The sequence below is a fragment of the Salmo trutta genome, unplaced genomic scaffold, assembly GCF_901001165.1.
Source record: "Salmo trutta unplaced genomic scaffold, fSalTru1.1, whole genome shotgun sequence".
Lineage (NCBI taxonomy): Eukaryota > Metazoa > Chordata > Actinopteri > Salmoniformes > Salmonidae > Salmo > Salmo trutta.
The window spans coordinates 443,433-463,335 of record NW_021822576.1 but is presented as its reverse complement, the minus strand read 5'-3'; the positions used below and the strand labels follow the sequence as shown (position 1 = coordinate 463,335).

Genomic DNA, 19,903 nt, shown 5'->3' with positions numbered 1-19,903 from the left:
TGTCAGCGTGTGTGTTGATACCCTTTATAAACACAGATCTCTCTCTCTCACACACACACCTCTCCTCAGGTGTTCAGCGCGTTGATACCCTTTATCCTGTTGGGGATAGGGGGCAGTATTTTCACGGCCGGATAAAAAACATACCCGATTTAAACTGGTTACTACGCTTACCCAGAAATGAGAATATGCATATAATTAGTAGATTTGGATAGAAAACACTCTAAAGTTTCTAAAACTGTTTGAATGGTGTCTGTGAGTATAACAGAACTCATATGGCAGGCCAAAACCTGAGAAGATTCCATGCAGGAAGTGCCCTATCTGGCAATTTGTTGTCCTTGTAGGGCATCTCTATAAAAAATACAGCATCTCTGCTGTAACGTGACATTTTCTAAGGCTTCCATTGGCTCTCAGAAGGCGCCAGAAAGTGGAATGACAGCTCTCCAGTTTCTGGGCGAAAAACAGCAGGGGTTTTTGTGAGTGGTCCTTCTGTGGACAATGACACTGGAGCGCGCATGCACGAGACGACTCAATTTTTTTCTTTCAGTGTTTGAACGAATACAACGTCGCCCAGTTGGAATATTAGTGCTATTTTACGAGAAAAATTGCATAAAAATAGATTTTAAACAGCGTTTGACATGCTTCGAAGTACAGTAATGGAATATTTTGACATTTTTTGTCATGAAACGCGCCTGCGCGTCACCCTTCGGATACTGACCTCAACGCACAAACAAAACGGAGCTATTTCAATATAACTATGGATTATTTCGAACCAAAACAACATTTGTTGTTGAAGTAGAAGTCCTGGGAGTGCATTCTGACGAAGAACAGCAAAGGTAATACAATTTTTCTTATAGTAAATCTGAGTTTGGTGAGGGCCAAACTTGGTGGGTGTCAAATTAGCTAGCCGTGATGGCCGGGCTATCTACTCAGAATATTGCAAAATGTGCTTTCGCCGAAAAGCTATTTTAAAATCTGACACCGTGATTGCATAAAGGAGTTCTGTATCTATAATTCTTAAAATAATTGTTATGTATTTTGTGAACGTTAATCGTGAGTAATTAAGTAAATTCACCGGAAGTTTGCGTTGTGTATGCTAGTTGCTAGTTCTGAACATCACATGCTAATGTAAAAAGCTCGTTTTTGATATAAATATGAACTTGATTGAACAAAACATGCATGTATTGTATAACATAATGTCCTAGGAGTGTCATCTGATGAAGATCATCAAAGGTTAGTGCTGCATTTAGCTGTGGTTTTGGTTTTTGTGACATATATGGTTGCTTGAAAAATGGCTGTGTGGTTATTTCTGACTATGTACTCTCCTAACACAATCTAATGTTTTGCTTTCGCTGTAAAGCCTTTTGGAAATCGGACAGTGTGGTTAGATTAACGAGAGTCTTATCTTTCAAATGGTGTAAAATAGTCCTATGTTTGAGAACTTTGAATTATGACATTTTGTGGTTTTAAATTTTGCGCTCTGATGTGTCACTGGCTGTTGAATAGTGCGGGACGATTTCGTCCCACCTACCCTAGAGAGGTTAAAAACACAGATCTCTCTCTCTCTCACACACACACACACACACCTCTCCTCAGGTGTTCAGCGCTCCTGTTCCCCAGGATGGTGATGAACTGTTCTTCATCGGTCCCAAACTTCATCTCTCCTGCAGAGAACAAAGTCTACACACACACACACACACACACACACACACACACACACACACACACACACACAAAGTCAAATAACTGATATGCTGAATTAAGCACTACATCTGTTGTGATCACAATCACCAAACGTTTGGTCTCTAAAAAAAACAACCTGTTAGTTTAAAAACCCAGTTCTCTCTCCACACAAGTGACAAGTTTCTCCAAGACTGAAGGGATATTGTGTTGATTATTAAATGTAACTTTGTGGACTTCTTTCTCAGGCCTACTGAACTGATAACATTGAGCCTTGAATCATTTTCCCAGTGGATGTTTACTGATTTGGAGATTTTATTTCTGGATTTTTGGAACTGAACTGAATTGAACGTTGTCTTTTCATTGGAGATTAAATACATTGACTTTTCATTGGAGGTTAAATACATTGTTGCTTAAAACCTGTTAAGGATAGGGGGCAGTATTTTCACGGCCGGATGTTAAACGTACCCAAATTAAACTGGTTACTACTCTGGCCCAGAAACTAGAATATGCATATTATTAGTAGATTTGGAAAGAAAACACCCTGAAGTTTCTAAAACTGTTTGAATGGTGGCTGTGAGTATAACAGAACTCATATGGCAGGCAAAAACCTGAGAAAAATTCAACCAGGAAGTGGAGGATCTGAGAATTGTAGTTCTTTCTAATCCCTATCGAAACTACAGTGTCTGTGGGGTCACTTTGCTATTCCTAAGGCTTCAATTGGCTGTCAAAAGCCTTCAGAAAGTGGTTTCATCCGTCTCCAGTAACCGGGCAGAGTATAGGAGCTCAGTCAATGAGTGGACAAAGGGATTGGATATGCGCGGTCCCGCGAGCGCGCTGTTCCTTGTTTTTCTCCTTGAATGAATACGCTATTGTCCGGTTGGAATATTATCGCATTTTTACGTTAAAAATACCATAAAGATTTTAAACAGCGTTTGACATGCTTCTAAGTACGGTAATGGAACATTTTGACTTTTTGTGTCTCGTATTGCGCTCGCGCGTTATGCTTTTGAATATTGACCTGAAGCTGTGGTTTGGGTTTTGTGACACATGTCCTTGCTTGGAAAATGGCTGTGTGGTTATTTTTGTCTATGTACTCTCCTAACATAATGTAATGTTTTGCTTTTGCTGTAAAGCCTTTATGAAATCGGACAATGTGGTTGGATTCAGGAGAAGTGTATCTTTAAAATAGTGTAAAATAGTCGTATGTTTGAGAAATGTAAATTATACGATTTTTGAGGTTTTGTATTTCGCGCCACGCTGCTGTTAGCGGAACGGCTGTCCTCAACAGGTTTTAACTGAAACAGACTTGACTTTGTATTTGACCTGATTTGACTTGATTTGGGGAGTTTTAGTTTGATTCTGTACACCACCAGCTGTTGTAAATACACATCATTCTGTACATGACAGTCCTTCAGTATGACCACCAGATGGAAGCATTCAATACTGGGTATCACTATCAACACACCTTCTGTCTCTCTGTCTCTCTCTCACACACCAACACACACACGCTTACACAAGGGGCGTCTGTGTGGGGAGTGTTATTTTACACATACCCATCACACACACACACTCTCTCTCTCACACACACTCACTCTCGCTCTCTCACAGACTTTGTCACACACGCCTGAGCAGAACATGTCAAATTAAGTCATTGTGACTGAGCAGTAAATCTACACACGTGATTCACACACTCACTCTCTCTCTCACACACACTCACTCGCTCTCTCACACACTCACTCTCTCTTACACACTCACTCACTCTCTCTCACACACTCACTCTCTCTCTCACACACACTCACTGTCTCACACACACTCACTCTCTCGCACACACACTCACTCACTCTCTCTCTCTCTCACACTCACTCTCTCTTACCTGTGCATCAGTCTCTATGTTCCCCTCCTGTACCCCCTGCTGTCTGCTGGCCTGAGAGGAGAGAGAGCACATTCATGTCCCACACATCTATATCTGTTAGATCTATGTCCCACACATCTATATATGTTAGATCTATGTCTCACACATCTATATGTGTTAGATCTATGTCCCACACATCTATATCTGTCAGATCTATGTCCCACACATCTATATCTGTTAGATCTAAGTCCCACACATCTATATCTGTCAGATCTATGGCCCACACATCTATATCTGTAAGATCTATGTCCCACACATCTATATCTGTCAGATCTATGTCCCACACATCTAGAGTACCAGTCAAAAGTTTGGACAAGTTTGGGTTTTTACATTTTAGAATAATAGTGAAGACATCAAAACTATGAAATAACAACAAAAAAGTGTTAAACAAATCAAAACATAATTGAGATTCTTCAAAATAGCCACCCTTTGACTTGATGACAGCTTTGCACACTCTTAGCATTCTCTCAACCAGCTTCACGTGGAATGCTTTTCCAACAGTCTTGAAGGAGTTCCCACATATGCTGAGCACTTTTCCTTCACTCTGCGGTCCAACTCATCCCAAAACATCTAATTTGGGTTTAGGTTGGGTGATTGTGGAGGCCAGGTCATCTGATGCAGCACTCCATCACTCTCCTTCTTTGTCAAATAGCCCTTACACAGCCTGGAGGTGTGTTGGGTCATTGTCCTGTTGAAAAACAAATGATAGTCCCACTAAGCGCAAACCAGATGGGATGGCGTATCGCTGCAGAATGCTGTGGTAGCCATGCTGGTTAAGTTTGCCTTGAATTGTAAATAAATCACAGACAGTGTCAGCAGCAAAGCACCTCCACACCATCACACCTCCTCCTCCTCCATGCTTCACGGTGGGAACCACACATGCGGAGATCATCCGTTCACCTACTCTGCGTCTCACAAAGACATGGAGGTTTCAACAAAAAAATCTCACATTTGGACTCCTCAGACCAAAGAACAGATTTCCACCAGTCTAATGTCCATTGCTCGTGTTTCTTGGCCCAAGCAAGTGTCTTCTTCTTATTGGTGTCCTTTAGTAGTGGTTTCTTTGCAGCAATTCGACCATGAAGGCCTGATTCACAGTCTCCTCTGAACAGTTGATGTTGAGATGTGTCTGTTACTTGAACTCTGTGAAGCATTTATTTGGGCTGCAATTTCTGAGGCTGGTAACTCTAATGAACTTATCCTCTGCAGCAGAGGAAACTCTGGGTCTTCCTTTCCTGTGGCGGTCCTCATGAGAGGCAGTTTCATCATAGCTGTCATAATCCGTGTATGTAGGTGGCAGGGAAGTCAGGCGCAGGAGAAAACAGAGTGGTTTAAAAAAAAATATATTTATTTCCAAAACCAACGTAGAAAAGATTCCGGGTAAAACAATAACCCGTCGCAAACCGATATAGACACAACACGTACATAACAAACAAACAATCACTGACAGAGAAATGAGGGGAATCAGAGGGTTAAATACACAACATATAATTACTGGGATATGAAACAGGTGTGTAAAGAGACCAGACAAAACCAATGGAAAATGAAAAACTGATCAATGGCGGCTAGAAGGCCGGTGACGTCGACCGCCGAACACCACCCCGAACAAGGAGGGGCATCAACTTCAGTAGAAGTCGTGACAATAGCACCTCATGGTTTTGCGACTGCACTTGAAGATACTTTCAGAGTTCTTAAAATTTTCCCAATTGACTGACCTTCATGTCTTAAAATATTGATGGACTGTAGTTTCTCTTCTTGCCATAATATGGACTTAGTCTTTTACCAAATAGGGCTATCTTCTGTATACCACCCCTACCTTGTCACAACACAACTGATTGACTCAAATGCATTAAGAAGGAATGAAATTCCACAAATTAACTTGAACAGAGGCACACCTGTTAATTGAAATGCATTCCAGGTGACGTCCTCATGAAGCTGGTTGAGAGAATGCCAAGAGTGTGCAAAGCTGTCATCAAGTCAAAGGGTGGATACTTTGAAGAATTTCAAATATAAAATATATTTTGATTCGTTTAACACTTTTTTGGTTACTACATGATTCCATATGTGTTATTTCATAGTTTTGATGTCTTCACTATTATAATACAATGTAGAAAATAGTAAAATAAAGAAAAACCCTTGAATGAGTAGGTGTCCAAACTTTTGACTAGTACTGTATATATACCAGATCTATGTCCCACACATCTACATATACCAGATCTATGTCCCACACATCTATATATACCAGATCTATGTTCCACACATCTATATATACCAGATCTATGTCCCGCACATCTATATATACCAGATCTATGTCCCGCACATCTTTATATACCAGATCTATGTCCCAAAAATCTATATATACCAGATCTATGTCCCGCACATCTATATATACCAGATCTATGTCCCGCACATCTATATATACCAGATCTATGTCCCACACATCTATATATACCAGATCTATGTCCCGCACATCTATATATACCAGATCTATGTCCCACACATCTATATATACCAGATCTATGTCCCAGAAATCTATATATACCAGATCTATGTCCCACACATTTATATATACCAGATCTACGTTCCCTGCCCTCTGACCCCTCACCTGTAGCAGGATGACCAGCAGTCTCCTGAAGTGACCTGACGTGTCACCTGTTACATCCTCCTCCAGGTTCTTATTAAACTCTGGAACACACACACACACACACACACACACACACACACACACACACACACACACACACACACACACACACACACACACACACACCATCAGTGAGTCAGTGTGTGTGTGTGTTACCCTGGCGATAGGCAGCAGTGTGTCTGTGTGTGTCTGTGTGTTACCCTGGCGATAGGCAGCAGTGAGTCTGTGTGTTACCCTGGCGATAGGCAACAGTGTGTGTGTGTGTGTGTGTTACCCTGGCGATAGGCAGCAGTGTATCTGTGTGTTTCCCTGGCGATAGGCAGCAGTGTATCTGTGTGTTACCCTGGCGATAGGCAGCAGTGTGTGTTACCCTGGTGATAGACAGCAGTGTGTCTGTGTGTTACCCTGGCGATAGACAGCAGTGTATCTGTGTGTTACCCTGGCAATAGGCAGCAGTGTGTGTTACCCTGGCGATAGGCAGCAGTGTGTGTTACCCTGGTGATAGACAGCAGTGTGTCTGTGTGTTACCTTGGCGATAGGCAGCAGTGTATCTGTGTGTTACCCTGGCGATAGGCAGCAGTGTGTGTTACCCTGGTGATAGACAGCAGTGTGTCTGTGTGTTACCCTGGCGATAGACAGCAGTGTATCTGTGTGTTACCCTGGCAATAGGCAGCAGTGTGTGTTACCCTGGCGATAGGCAGCAGTGTGTGTTACCCTGGTGATAGACAGCAGTGTGTCTGTGTGTTACCTTGGCGATAGGCAGCAGTGTATCTGTGTGTTACCCTGGCGATAGGCAGCAGTGTGTCTGTGTGTTACCCTGGCGATAGACAGCAGTGTGTGTGTGTGTTACCCTGGCGATAGGCAGCAGTGTGTGTTACCCTGGCGATAGGCAGCAGTGTGTGTTACCCTGGCGATAGGCAGCAGTGTATCTGTGTGTTACCCTGGCGATAGGCAGCAGTGAGTGTGTGTGTTACCCTGGCGATAGGCAGCAGTGAGTGTGTGTGTTACCCTGGCGATAGGCAGCAGTGTGTGTGTGCGTTACCCTAGCCATAGACAGCAGTGTGTGTTACCCTGGCGATAGGCAGCAGTGTGTGTTACCCTGGCGATAGGCAGCAGTGTGTGTTACCTTGGCGATAGGCAGCAGTGTGTCTGTGTGTTACCCTGGCGATGGGCAGCAGTGTGTCTGTGTGTTACCCTGGCGATAGACAGCAGTGTGTGTGTGTTACCCTGGTGATAGGCAGCAGTGTGTGTTACCCTGGCGATAGGCAGCAGTCTGTGTTACCCTGGCAATAGGCAGCAGTGTGTGTTACCCTGGCGATAGGCAGCAGTGTATCTGTGTGTTACCCTGGCGATAGGCAGCAGTGTGTGTTACCCTGGCGATAGGCAGCAGTGTGTGTTACCCTGGTGATAGACAGCAGTGTGTCTGTGTGTTACCCTGGCGATAGACAGCAGTGTATCTGTGTGTTACCCTGGCAATAGGCAGCAGTGTGTGTTACCCTGGCGATAGGCAGCAGTGTGTGTTACCCTGGTGATAGACAGCAGTGTGTCTGTGTGTTACCTTGGCGATAGGCAGCAGTGTATCTGTGTGTTACCCTGGCGATAGGCAGCAGTGTGTCTGTGTGTTACCCTGGCGATAGACAGCAGTGTGTGTGTGTGTTACCCTGGCGATAGGCAGCAGTGTGTGTTACCCTGGCGATAGGCAGCAGTGTGTGTTACCCTGGCGATAGGCAGCAGTGTATCTGTGTGTTACCCTGGCGATAGGCAGCAGTGAGTGTGTGTGTTACCCTGGCGATAGGCAGCAGTGAGTGTGTGTGTTACCCTGGCGATAGGCAGCAGTGTGTGTGTGCGTTACCCTAGCGATAGACAGCAGTGTGTGTTACCCTGGCGATAGGCAGCAGTGTGTGTTACCCTGGCGATAGGCAGCAGTGTGTGTTACCTTGGCGATAGGCAGCAGTGTGTCTGTGTGTTACCCTGGCGATGGGCAGCAGTGTGTCTGTGTGTTACCCTGGCGATAGACAGCAGTGTGTGTGTGTGTGTGTTACCCTGGCGATAGGCAGCAGTGTGTGTTACCCTGGCGATAGGCAGCAGTCTGTGTTACCCTGGCAATAGGCAGCAGTGTGTGTTACCCTGGCGATAGGCAGCAGTGTATCTGTGTGTTACCCTGGCGATAGGCAGCAGTGTGTGTTACCCTGGCGATAGGCAGCAGTGTGTGTTACCCTGGTGATAGACAGCAGTGTGTCTGTGTGTTACCCTGGCGATAGACAGCAGTGTATCTGTGTGTTACCCTGGCAATAGGCAGCAGTGTGTGTTACCCTGGCGATAGGCAGCAGTGTGTGTTACCCTGGTGATAGACAGCAGTGTGTCTGTGTGTTACCTTGGCGATAGGCAGCAGTGTATCTGTGTGTTACCCTGGCGATAGGCAGCAGTGTGTCTGTGTGTTACCCTGGCGATAGACAGCAGTGTGTGTGTGTGTTACCCTGGCGATAGGCAGCAGTGTGTGTTACCCTGGCGATAGGCAGCAGTGTGTGTTACCCTGGCGATAGGCAGCAGTGTATCTGTGTGTTACCCTGGCGATAGGCAGCAGTGAGTGTGTGTGTTACCCTGGCGATAGGCAGCAGTGAGTGTGTGTGTTACCCTGGCGATAGGCAGCAGTGTGTGTGTGCGTTACCCTAGCGATAGACAGCAGTGTGTGTTACCCTGGCGATAGGCAGCAGTGTGTGTTACCCTGGCGATAGGCAGCAGTGTGTGTTACCTTGGCGATAGGCAGCAGTGTGTCTGTGTGTTACCCTGGCGATAGGCAGCAGTGTGTCTGTGTGTTACCCAGGCGATAGACAGCAGTGTGTGTGTGTGTGTGTTACCCTGGCGATAGGCAGCAGTGTGTGTTACCCTGGCGATAGGCAGCAGTCTGTGTTACCCTGGCAATAGGCAGCAGTGTGTGTTACCCTGGCGATAGGCAGCAGTGTATCTGTGTGTTACACTGGCGATAGGCAGCAAGTATATCTGTGTGTTACCCTGGCAATAGACAGCAGTGTGTGTGTGTGCGTTACCCTGGCGATAGACAGCAGTGTGTGTGTGTGTGTTACCCTGGCGATAGGCAGCAGTGTGTCTGTGTGTTACCCTGGCGATAGGCAGCAGTGTGTGTGTGTGTGTTACCCTGGCGATAGGCAGCAGTGTGTGTTACCCTGGCGATAGGCAGCAGTGTGTGTTACCCTGGTGATAGGCAGCAGTGATGTCCTTAACCTGCTGGGCCGTTCTAGAAGACAGGATCTCAATCAGCACCTTCTCATCGGTCCCCGCCCCCTACACCGTGACATCAGCACACAGTCACTATGACATCACGCCGTCACTCACAGGATATGACATCACTAGTCCTGGGTCAGGTACCTTGATGGCGTTCCGTAGTGATGTCGCATCGTAGAGGATGGGCGGAGTCATCAGAGCCACCACCAGAGTCTTAAACTTTCCGCCCAGTTCACCCTTCAGATCACCTACCAGGTCCTGGAGAGAGGAGGACAAGGAGGAGAGAGAGAAGGAGGGAGGGAGAGGGAGAGAGGGAGAGAGGAGGGAGGGAGAGCGAGAGAGGGAGGGAGAAAGGAGAGGGGAGAAAGAAGGGAGGGAGAGCGAAGGAAGGAGGGAGAGGGAGAGGGGAGAGAGAGGAGGGAGAGAAAGGAGGGAGAGAGAGAGGGTAGAGAGAGAGGGAGAGAGGGGAGAGAGAGAGGGAGGGAGGGGAGGAGGGAGGGAGAGAGGGGAGAGAGAGGAGAGAGAGAGAGAAGGAGGAGGGAGAGTGAGAGAGGAGGGAGGGATGGAGAGCGAGAGGGAGAGAGGGGAGGAGGGAGAGAGATAGAGAGAAAGGGGAGGAGAGGAGAGAGAGAGGGAGAGCGAGAGAGAGGGGAGGAGGGAGGGAGAGAGGGAGAGAGAGAGAGAGAGAGGGGAGGAGGGAGGGAGAGAGGGTTGTATTATGGTTGTGTTGTGTTTGTAGATTACATTAGATGAGTTTATTAGTCACATGCACAGGATCACAGATGTAATTACAGGGAACAGTGACATTCTTATACTCTAAGCTCCAACAGGTCCAAAACAGACAAGTGAATGAGACAATAATAATAATAATAATAATAAATCTGATGGGAGGTGGGGGGGGGGGGGTTGTCTCCCCAAGGGGGATGTTCGGATTCTGGAGCGGGATCAATTTGGAGGTGAAGGGTCCGTCATGGTCTGGGGCGGTGTGTCACAGCATCATCGGACTGAGCTTGTTGTCATTGCAGGCAATCTCAACGCTGTGCGTTACAGGGAAGACATCCTCCTCCCTCATGTGGTACCCTTCCTGCAGGCTCATCCTGACATGACCCTCCAGCATGACAATGCCACCAGCAATACTGCTCGTTCTGTGCATGATTTCCTGCTAGACAGGAATGTCAGTGTTCTGCCATGGCCAGCGAAGAGCCCGGATCTCAATCCCATTGAGCACGTCTGGGACCTGTTGGATCGGAGGGTGAGGGCTAGGGCCATTTCCCCCCCAGAAATGTCCGGGAACTTGCAGGTGCCTTGGTGGAAGAGTGGGGTAACATCTCACAGCAAGAACTGGCAAATCTGGTGCAGTCCATGAGGAGGAGATGCACTGCAGTACTTAATGCAGCTGGTGGCCACACCAGATACTGACTGTTACTTTTGAGTTTGACCCCCCCTTTGTTCAGGGACATATTATTCCATTTCTGTTAGTCACATGTCTGTGGAACTTGTTCAGTTTATGTCTCAGTTGTTAAGTTTGCTGAAAATAAACTCAGTTGACAGTGAGAGGACGTTTCTTATTTTGCTGAATTTATATTTTTATTTGTTACCCTCTTTTTCTACCCAATTTCGTGATATCCAATTCCGATCTTGTCTCATCGCTGCAACTCCCCAGACGACACTGGGCCCCCCCACCAGTGTGTTGAATCCACCATTCCTCCATCTTGGCTCTCCCTCCACCAGTGTGTTGAATCCACCATTCCTCCATCTTGGCTCTCCCCCCACCAGTGTGTTGAATCCACCATTCCTCCATCTTGGCTCTCCCCCCACCAGTGTGTTGAATCCACCATTCCTCCATCTTGGCTCTCCCCCCAGCAGGTTGTTGAATCCACCATTCCTCCATCTTGGCTCTCCCCCCAGCAGGTTGTTGAATCCACCATTCCTCCATCTTGGCTCTCCCTCCACCAGTGTGTTGAATCCACCATTCCTCCATCTTGGCTCTCCCCCCACCAGTGTGTTGAATCCACCATTCCTCCATCTTGGCTCTCCCTCCACCAGTGTGTTGAATCCACCAGTCCTCCATCTTGGCTCTCCCTCCAGCAGTTTCTCCATGTTTATTATATTACAGACACCTTACTGTATACTTTACATTATATTATGTGAGCTGCTACACTAGTTATAGAATACTATAGTCTGTTCGGATGTTGGAATAATATCCCAAGTTGTGTTGTATTGTGGTTGTGGTTGAGTTGTTGTATTGTGGTTGTATTGTGGTTGTATTGTTGTTGTATTGTGGTTGTATTGTGGTTGTATTGTGGTTGTATTGTGGTTGTGGTTGAGTTGTTGTATTGTGGTTGTATTGTGGTTGTATTGTTGTTGTATTGTGGTTGTATTGTGGTTGTATTGTGGTTGTATTGTGGTTGTATTGTTGTTGTATTGTGGTTGTATTGTGGTTGTGGTTGAGTTGTTGTTGTATTGTGGTTGTATTGTGGTTGTATTGTGGTTGTGGTTGAGTTGTGGTTGTATTGTGGTTGTATTGTGGTTGTGGTTGAGTTGTTGTTGTATTGTGGTTGTGTAGTGATTGTATTGTTGTTGTATTGTGGTTGTGGTTGTATTGTGGTTGTATTGTGGTTGTATTGTTGTTGTATTGTGGTTGTGTTGTGGTTGTGGTTGAGTTGTGGTTGTGTTTGAGTTGTTGTTGTATTGTGGTTGTGGTTGTGGTTGTATTGTTGTTGCATTGTGGTTGTATTGTGGTTGTATTGTGGTTGTATTGTGGCTGTGTTTGAGTTGTTGTTGTATTGTGGTTGTATTGTGGTTGAGTTGTTGTTGCATTGTGGTTGTATTGTGGTTGTGGTTGAGTTGTTGTTGTATTGTGGTTGTATTGTAGTTGTATTGTGGTTGTGATTGTATTGTGGTTGTATTGTGGTTGTATTGTGGTTGTGGTTGTATTGTTGTTGTATTGTTGTTGTGGTTGTATTGTTGTTGTATTGTTTTTGTATTGTTGTTGTATTGTGGTTGTGGTTGAGTTGTGGTTGTATTGTGGTTGTATTGTCGTTGTATTGTGGTTGTGGTTGAGTTGTTGCTGTATTGTGGTTGTATTGTGGTTGTATTGTGGTTGTGGTTGTATTGTGGTTGTGGTTGAGTTGTTGTTGTATTGTGGTTGTATTGTTGTTGTATTGTGGTTGTGGTTGAGTTGTTGTTGTATTGTGGTTGTATTGTGATTGTATTGCGGTTGTATTGTGGTTGTATTGTTGTTGTATTGTGGTTGTATTGTGGTTGTATTGTGGTTGTGGTTGTATTGTGGTTGTATTGTGGTTGTACTGTTGTTGTATTGTGGTTGTATTGTTGTTGTATTGTGGTTGTACTGTTGTTGTATTGTGCTTGTATTGTGGTTGTATTGTTGTTGTATTGTGGTTGTATCGTGGTTGTATTGTGGTTGTGTTCTGACCTTGCCATGCAGGGTCTTGTATGCAGCTTTGATCTGCTGTCTCTGGCTGTTGCTACGAGACGTCAACAACTTCATGATGGAATCCTCATCGGTTCCTATGGCAACAACAAACACCATAGTCAAATCTTTGGTGCCATGGTTACTCACTCCGTTTGCATAATATTCAGACCCACCACTGACCCAGTCCCTTCATGGCCTTGTAGAGCGTCTCTGCATCTTGGTTGGCGTTGAAGTTTCCACTGGCTCTCACACTGCCTCGACCAGCCTATCAGAGAACAGACACATAGGAGGGCTCTGGGTAATGTAATTCAGGATAGAAAAGAGAGGACTGTGGGTAATGTAGTTCAGTGTAGACCAGAGAGGACTGTGGGTAATGTAGTTCAGGGTAGACCAGAGAGGACTGTGGGTAATGTAGTTCAGGGTAGACCAGAGAGGACTGTGGGTAAAGTAGTTCAGGGTACTAATGTAATGAACCTGTTGACAGTATAAAGTGGTGTAGTCCCAGTCTACTAATGTAATGAACCTGTTGACAGTATAAAGTGGTGTAGTCCCAGTCTACTAATGTAATGAACCTGTTGACAGTATAAAGTGGTGTAGTCCTAGAGCTACTAATGTAATTAACCTGTTGACAGTATAAAGTGGTGTAGTCCCAGTCTACTAATGTAATGAACCTGTTGACAGTATAAAGTGGTGTAGTCCCACTACGTAGCGATGTGGCAGGAAGCGTCTGTCAGAGAACATCTGATTAATGACATCAGTAAAACACACTATCTACTGTTTACTATCAGTGTGCGGTTTACAACTCCTCCCTCGCTCTTTGTGTGTGTTTGTAAGAGAGGGAGCCAGAGAGAGAGAGAGAGAGAGAGAGAGAGAGAGAGAGAGAGAGAGACAGACAGACAGACAGACAGACAGACAGACAGACAGACAGACAGACAGACAGACAGACAGACAGACAGACAGACAGACAGACAGACAGACAGACAGACAGACAGACAGACAGACAGACAGACAGACAGACAGACAGACAGACAGACAGACAGACAGATTGAGAGAGAGAGAGAGAGAGAGAGAGAGAGAGAGAGAGAGACAGACAGACAGACAGACAGACAGACAGACAGACAGACAGACAGACAGACAGACAGACAGACAGACAGACAGACAGACAGACAGACAGACAGACAGACAGACAGACAGAGATTGAGAGAGAGAGAGAGAGAGAGAGAGAGAGACTCAGTGAGCATAGCCTTGTTATTGAGAAAGGCCTCTGTAGGCAGACCTGGCTCTCAAGAGAAGACAGGCTATGTGCAACACTGCCCACAAAATGAGGTGGAAACTGAGCTGCACTTCCTAACCTCCTGACAAATGTAGGACCATATTAGAGACACATATTTCCCTCAGATTACACAGATACACAAAGAATTAGAAAACATATCCAATTTTGATAAACTCCCATATCTACTGGGTGAAATACCAGTGTTCCATCACAGCAGCAAGATGTAATGTTTACTGTTCATGTAAATGTAAACATATGTTCCCATGCCAATAAAGCCCCTTTAATTGAATTGAGTTGAGAGAGAGAGAGAGAGAGAGAGGAGGAAGTGAGGGAGGGGGAGGAGAGAGAGAGAGAGGAGGAAGAGAGGGAGGGGGAAGAGAGAGAGAGAGAGAAGGAGGGGAGGGGAGAGAGAGAGAGAAAGCGGAAGAGATGGAGGGGGAGGAGAGAGAGAGGAGGAAGAGAGGGAGGGGGGGGGAGAGAGGAGGAAGAGAGAGAGGGAGGGGAGAGAGGGGAGAGGGTGGGAGGAGAGAGAGAGGGGGTAGAGAGAGAGAGGAGGAAGAGAGAGAGGGGAGAGGGTGGGAGGAGAGAGAGAGGGAGTAGAGAGAGCCCCACCCTGTCTGAAGAAAGGCCCACACACACATGACTCATACTGACTTCCCCAAATACAGCCCCTCTGTTCCACACACTGGTCTAGAAATGAAGAGGGCTGGACACACTGCGGTTTGCTAGAAACTACTCAGAAGCATTGCAACATTTTTCAGAGAAAACCATCAGTAGAGTTGAAAATGCGGATTAAACCAGGATGGGAACCCATTTAACTGGGATTTAACCAGGATGGGAACCCATTTAACTGGGATTTAACCAGGATGGGAACCCATTTAACTGGGATTTAACCAGGATGGGAACCCATTTAACTGGGATTAAACCAGGATGGGAACCCATTTAACTTGGAAGTGAATCCATTTCACTTGGATTTAACCAGGATGGGAACCCATTTAACTTGGATTTAACCAGGATGGGAACCCATTTAACCAGGATGGGAATCCATTTCACTTGGATTTAACCAGGATGGGAACCCATTTAACTTGGATTTAACCAGGATGGGAACCCATTTAACTGGGATTTAACCAGGATGGGAACCCATTTAACCAGGATGGGAACCCATTTAACTTGGATTTAACCAGGATGGGAACCCATTTAACTGGGATTTAACCAGGATGGGAACCCATTTAACTTGGATTTAACCAGGATGGGAACCCATTTAACTGGGATTAAACCAGGATGGGAACCCATTTAACCAGGATGGGAACCCATTTAACTTGGATTTAACCAGGATGGAAACCCATTTAACTGGGATTTAACCAGGATGGGAACCCATTTAACTGGGATTTAACCAGGATGGGAACCCATTTAACTTGGATTTAACCAGGATGGGAACCCATTTAACTTGGATTAAACCAGGATGGGAACCCATTTAACTTGGAAGTGAACCCATTTAACTTGGATTAAACCAGGATGGGAACCCATTTAACTTGGATTTAACCAGGATGGGAACCCATTTAACTGGGATTAAACCAGGATGGGAACCCATTTAACTTGGATTTAACGAGGATGGGAAACCCATTTAACTGGGATTTAACCAGGATGGGAACCCATTTAACTGGGATTAAACCAGGATGGGAACCCATTTAACTTGGATTTAACGAGGATGGGAAACCCATTTAACTTGGATTAAACCAGGATGGGAACCCATTTAACTTGGATTTAACCAGGATGGGAACCCATTTAACTGGGATTAAACCAGGATGGGAAACCCATTTAACTGGGATTTAACCGAGTCTAATGGAATAACCTATTCCATAATGACCTCCCTCCATTCTACTGGTCTAGTGGAATAACCTATTCCATAATGACCTCCCTCCATTCTACTGGTCTAGTGGAATAACCTATTCCATAATGACCTCCCTCCATTCTTCTGGTCTAGTGGAATAACCTATTCCATAATGACCTCCCTCCATTCTTCTGGTCTAGTGGAATAACCTATTCCCTAATGACCTTATTGTCTATTGTTCTGTGTTCATAGTGTCTATCGTTCTGTGTGTTTATTGTTTAGATAATGATTATTTAATGGCAGTCTCCTGGGCTGTGCTGCGGACAGCGTGTCATTGTTACAGGCAGAGAGGGAAAGTTAAACATGAACATTTTACCAGAACCCTCCAGGTGGGGCGGTGAAACCTTCCACTGTAGAGGGGTCTTCAGTGAGTAGCCTAGTGGTTAGAGCTGTTGGACTAGTAACCCAAGTGGTTGCAAGTTCAAATCCCTCAGCTGACAAGGTACAAATCTGTCGTTCTTCCCCTGAACAAGGCAGTTAACCCACTGTTCCTAGGCTGTCGTTGAAAATAATAATTTGTTCTTAACTGACTTGCCAAGTTAAATAAAGGTAACATTAAAAAAGTCAACTTACCATTGTGGTAGATTGGTGATCGTTGGTTTGATTAGGAGGAAGGAAGAGATGGTGTCTGAAATGAGAAACACACTTAGAACGACAACCAACAAGCCAAACGCCGTCAAAAACATTTTCCCACTTTTAAAGTAATGAAAAACACTGCATGTTTCCATTCATTCATAAAACAGTTATAGAATATGTTCTTCTGTTCGGCCACTGGCCCCCCAGGGCCCCCCAGGCCCCCCAGGTCCCCCAGGCCCCCCCAGGCCCCCCATAATTAGCTTCTTATTATCCGTAGGCTTTGCAGCGGTTAAGCGGAGCCCACAGCGTGTGAACTACAATTGCGACGCCGTATTGAAACGTTTAGGGGAACGTCAATAATCATCACTTGCTTAATAACTGTTATCTAAAGTTTTTTTTATCTTGGAAGCTTTTAGTGTCTACATTGGTTTAGACCACGTGTATTTGAGATCTATTGACACCCTTCACCATGGCGCTTTGAGATTGATTTTAAACTGCAAAACCCTTACGCACCACTGCACTTTGTATACCAGGGTTGGCTGGCCTTCTCTAGTCACTCGTAGGCTCAGTCACTGGTGTACTTTTATTTATAAAGCCATTTTGTGTTTACTACCTTTTAATTTGTGGATTTTTATTGTTCAGAAATGTGGTGGGTCGTCTCTTCGAACATAACAACATAGAAAAAACTAAACTAGAAAACCCCCCTGTCACGCCCTGACCTACTCTACCATAGAAAATAACAGCTTACTATGGTCAGGACGTGACAGTGTTTCTAGCTCCAACAGTGCAGTAGTATCTAACAATTCACAACAATACACACATCTAAAAGTAAAAGAATGGAATTAATAAATATATAAATATTAGGACGAGCAATGTCAGAGTGGCGTTGACTAAAATACAGTAGAATAGAATACAGTAGATACATATGAGATGAGTACAGCAGTAGGATAGAATACAGTAGATACATATGAGATGAGTACAGCAGTAGAATAGAATACAGTAGATACATATGAGATGAGTAAAGCAGTAGGATAGAATACAGTAGATACATATGATATGAGTAAAGCAGTAGGATAGAATACAGTAGATACACATGAGATGAGTAAAGCAGTAGGGTAGAATACAGTATATACACATGATATGAGTAAAGCAGTAGGATAGAATACAGTATATACACATGAGATGAGTAAAGCAGTAGGGTAGAATACAGTATATACACATGAGATGAGTAAAGCAGTATGTAAACATTATTAAAGTGGCCAGTGATTCCATGTCTATGTCTATGGGGCAGCAGCCTCTAAGGTGCAGGGTTGAGTAACTGGGTGGTAGCCGGCTAGTGATGGCTGTTTAACAGTCTGATGGCTTTGAGGTAGAGAGATTTGGAAGCTGTTTTTTCAGTTTCTCAGTCCTCGCTTTGATGCACCTGTACTGACCTCGCCTTCTGGATGATAGCGGTGTGAACAGACAGTGGCTCGTGTGGTTGTTGTCCTTGATGATCTTTTTGGCCTTCCTGTGACATCGGGTGCTGTAGGTGTCCTGGAGGGCAGGTAGTTTTCTCCCGGTGATGCGTTGTCCAGACCCATTTGCAAACTTGATGATTGAGTTGGAGGCGTGCATGGCCACGCAGTCATGGGTGACCAGGGAGTACAGGAGGGGGCTGAGCACGCACCCTTGTGGGGCCCCAGTGTTGAGGATCAGTGAAGTGGAGATGTTGTTTCCTACCTTCACCACCTGGGGGCGTCAGGAAGTCCAGGACCCAGTTGCACAGGGCGGGGTTCAGATCCAGGGTCTCGAGCTTGATGATGAGTTTGGAGGGTACTATGGTGTTGAATGCTGAGCTATAGTCAATGAACAGCATTCTTACATAGGTATTCCTCTTGTCCAGATGGGATAGGGCAGTGTGCAGTGTGGTGGCGATTGCATCGTCTGTGGACCTATTGGGGCGGTAAGCAAATTGAAGTGGGTCTCGGGTGTCAGGTAAGGTAGAGGTGATATGATCCTTGACTAGCTTCTCAAAGCACTTCATGATGACAAAATTGAATACTACAGGATGATGGTCAATTAGTTCAGTTATTTTTGCGTTCTCAGGTACAGGAACAATGGTGGCCATCTTGAAACCAGTGGGGACAGCAGACTGGGAAAGGGAGAGATTGAATATGTACGTAAACACTCCAACCAGCTGGTCTGCGGACACGGCTAGGGATGCCGTCCTTCCGAGGGTTAACACGCTTAACTGTCTTACTCACGTCGGCCACGGAGAAGGAGAGCCCACAGTCCTTGGTAATTGTGTAGAATCTGCAATCCAGGGTTTATATACATCATTGGCAGGACCCATCTGCCTTCAGTTTGATTTACTTAATGAGAGGGGGGAAGCACTGACCGAGCCTGAAACATCACTTCCTGGAGAAGATACGTTATGTTTCCATGGTTTGAGTTACTTCCTGAAACATCACTTCCTGGAGAAGATACATTATGTTTCCATGGTTTGAGTTACTGCCTGAAACATCACTTCCTGGAGAAGATACGTTATGTTTCCATGGTTTGAGTTACTTCCTGAAACATCACTTCCTGGAGAAGATACGTTATGTTTCCATGGTTTGAGTGAATGCCTGAAACATCACTTCCTGGAGAAGATATGTTATGTTTCCATGGTTTGAGTTACTGCGTGAAACATCACTTCCTGGAGAAGATACGTTATGTTTCCATGGTTTTAGTTACTTCCTGAAACATCACTTCCTGGAGAAGATACGTTATATTTCCATGGTTTTAGTTACTTCCTGAAACATCACTTCCTGGAGAAGATATGTTATGTTTCCATGGTTTGATTTACTTCCTGAAACATCACTTCCTGGAGAAGATACGTCATGTTTCCATGGTTGCATTTAGACAGGCAGCCCAATCAATACTTTTGACCAATCAGATCAGCTCTGAAAGAGATCTGATGTGAAAAAAATCCGATGTGATTGGTCAAAAGACCAATTAATGGAGAAAAAAAAAGATCGGAATTGGACTTCCTGTGTAAACGTGGCCCATGAGACGCCATCTTAAACGACTTCATTTAGCTTCAGTGCGCTAACAAGTCTTCCCATAGGAATGAATGGCCAGCATGCTATCTATGGGTTTGTCCATTCATTTTAGAGTCATTGGGTGCGTTTGCGTGTTAAGTCTGAAGCAGCTGACTGTAGACGAAAGTCGAGGAGTGAAATCTATCTATGCTGTTATAATCTCCACCCGGCACAGCCAGAAGAGGA

At 45.1% G+C, this 19,903-nt stretch overlaps 1 protein-coding gene across 1 annotated transcript in view; it reads right to left on the bottom strand.

Annotated features, from left to right (window-relative positions):
- The window catches only part of LOC115182786 (annexin A5-like), a 28,647-nt gene that overhangs the window by 5,056 nt on the left and 3,688 nt on the right, over nt 1–19,903 (bottom strand). Inside the window, exons 2-9 of the mRNA XM_029744243.1 lie at nt 16,650–16,704; nt 13,093–13,177; nt 12,913–13,007; nt 9,621–9,734; nt 9,446–9,536; nt 6,198–6,277; nt 3,554–3,604; nt 1,584–1,677 (exon numbers count right to left, since the gene is read on the bottom strand). Of these exons, the coding sequence (XP_029600103.1) occupies nt 1,584–1,677; nt 3,554–3,604; nt 6,198–6,277; nt 9,446–9,536; nt 9,621–9,734; nt 12,913–13,007; nt 13,093–13,177; nt 16,650–16,652 (613 nt within the window). The 5' untranslated portion in view covers nt 16,653–16,704. The remainder of the gene's footprint in view (nt 1–1,583; nt 1,678–3,553; nt 3,605–6,197; nt 6,278–9,445; nt 9,537–9,620; nt 9,735–12,912; nt 13,008–13,092; nt 13,178–16,649; nt 16,705–19,903) is intronic.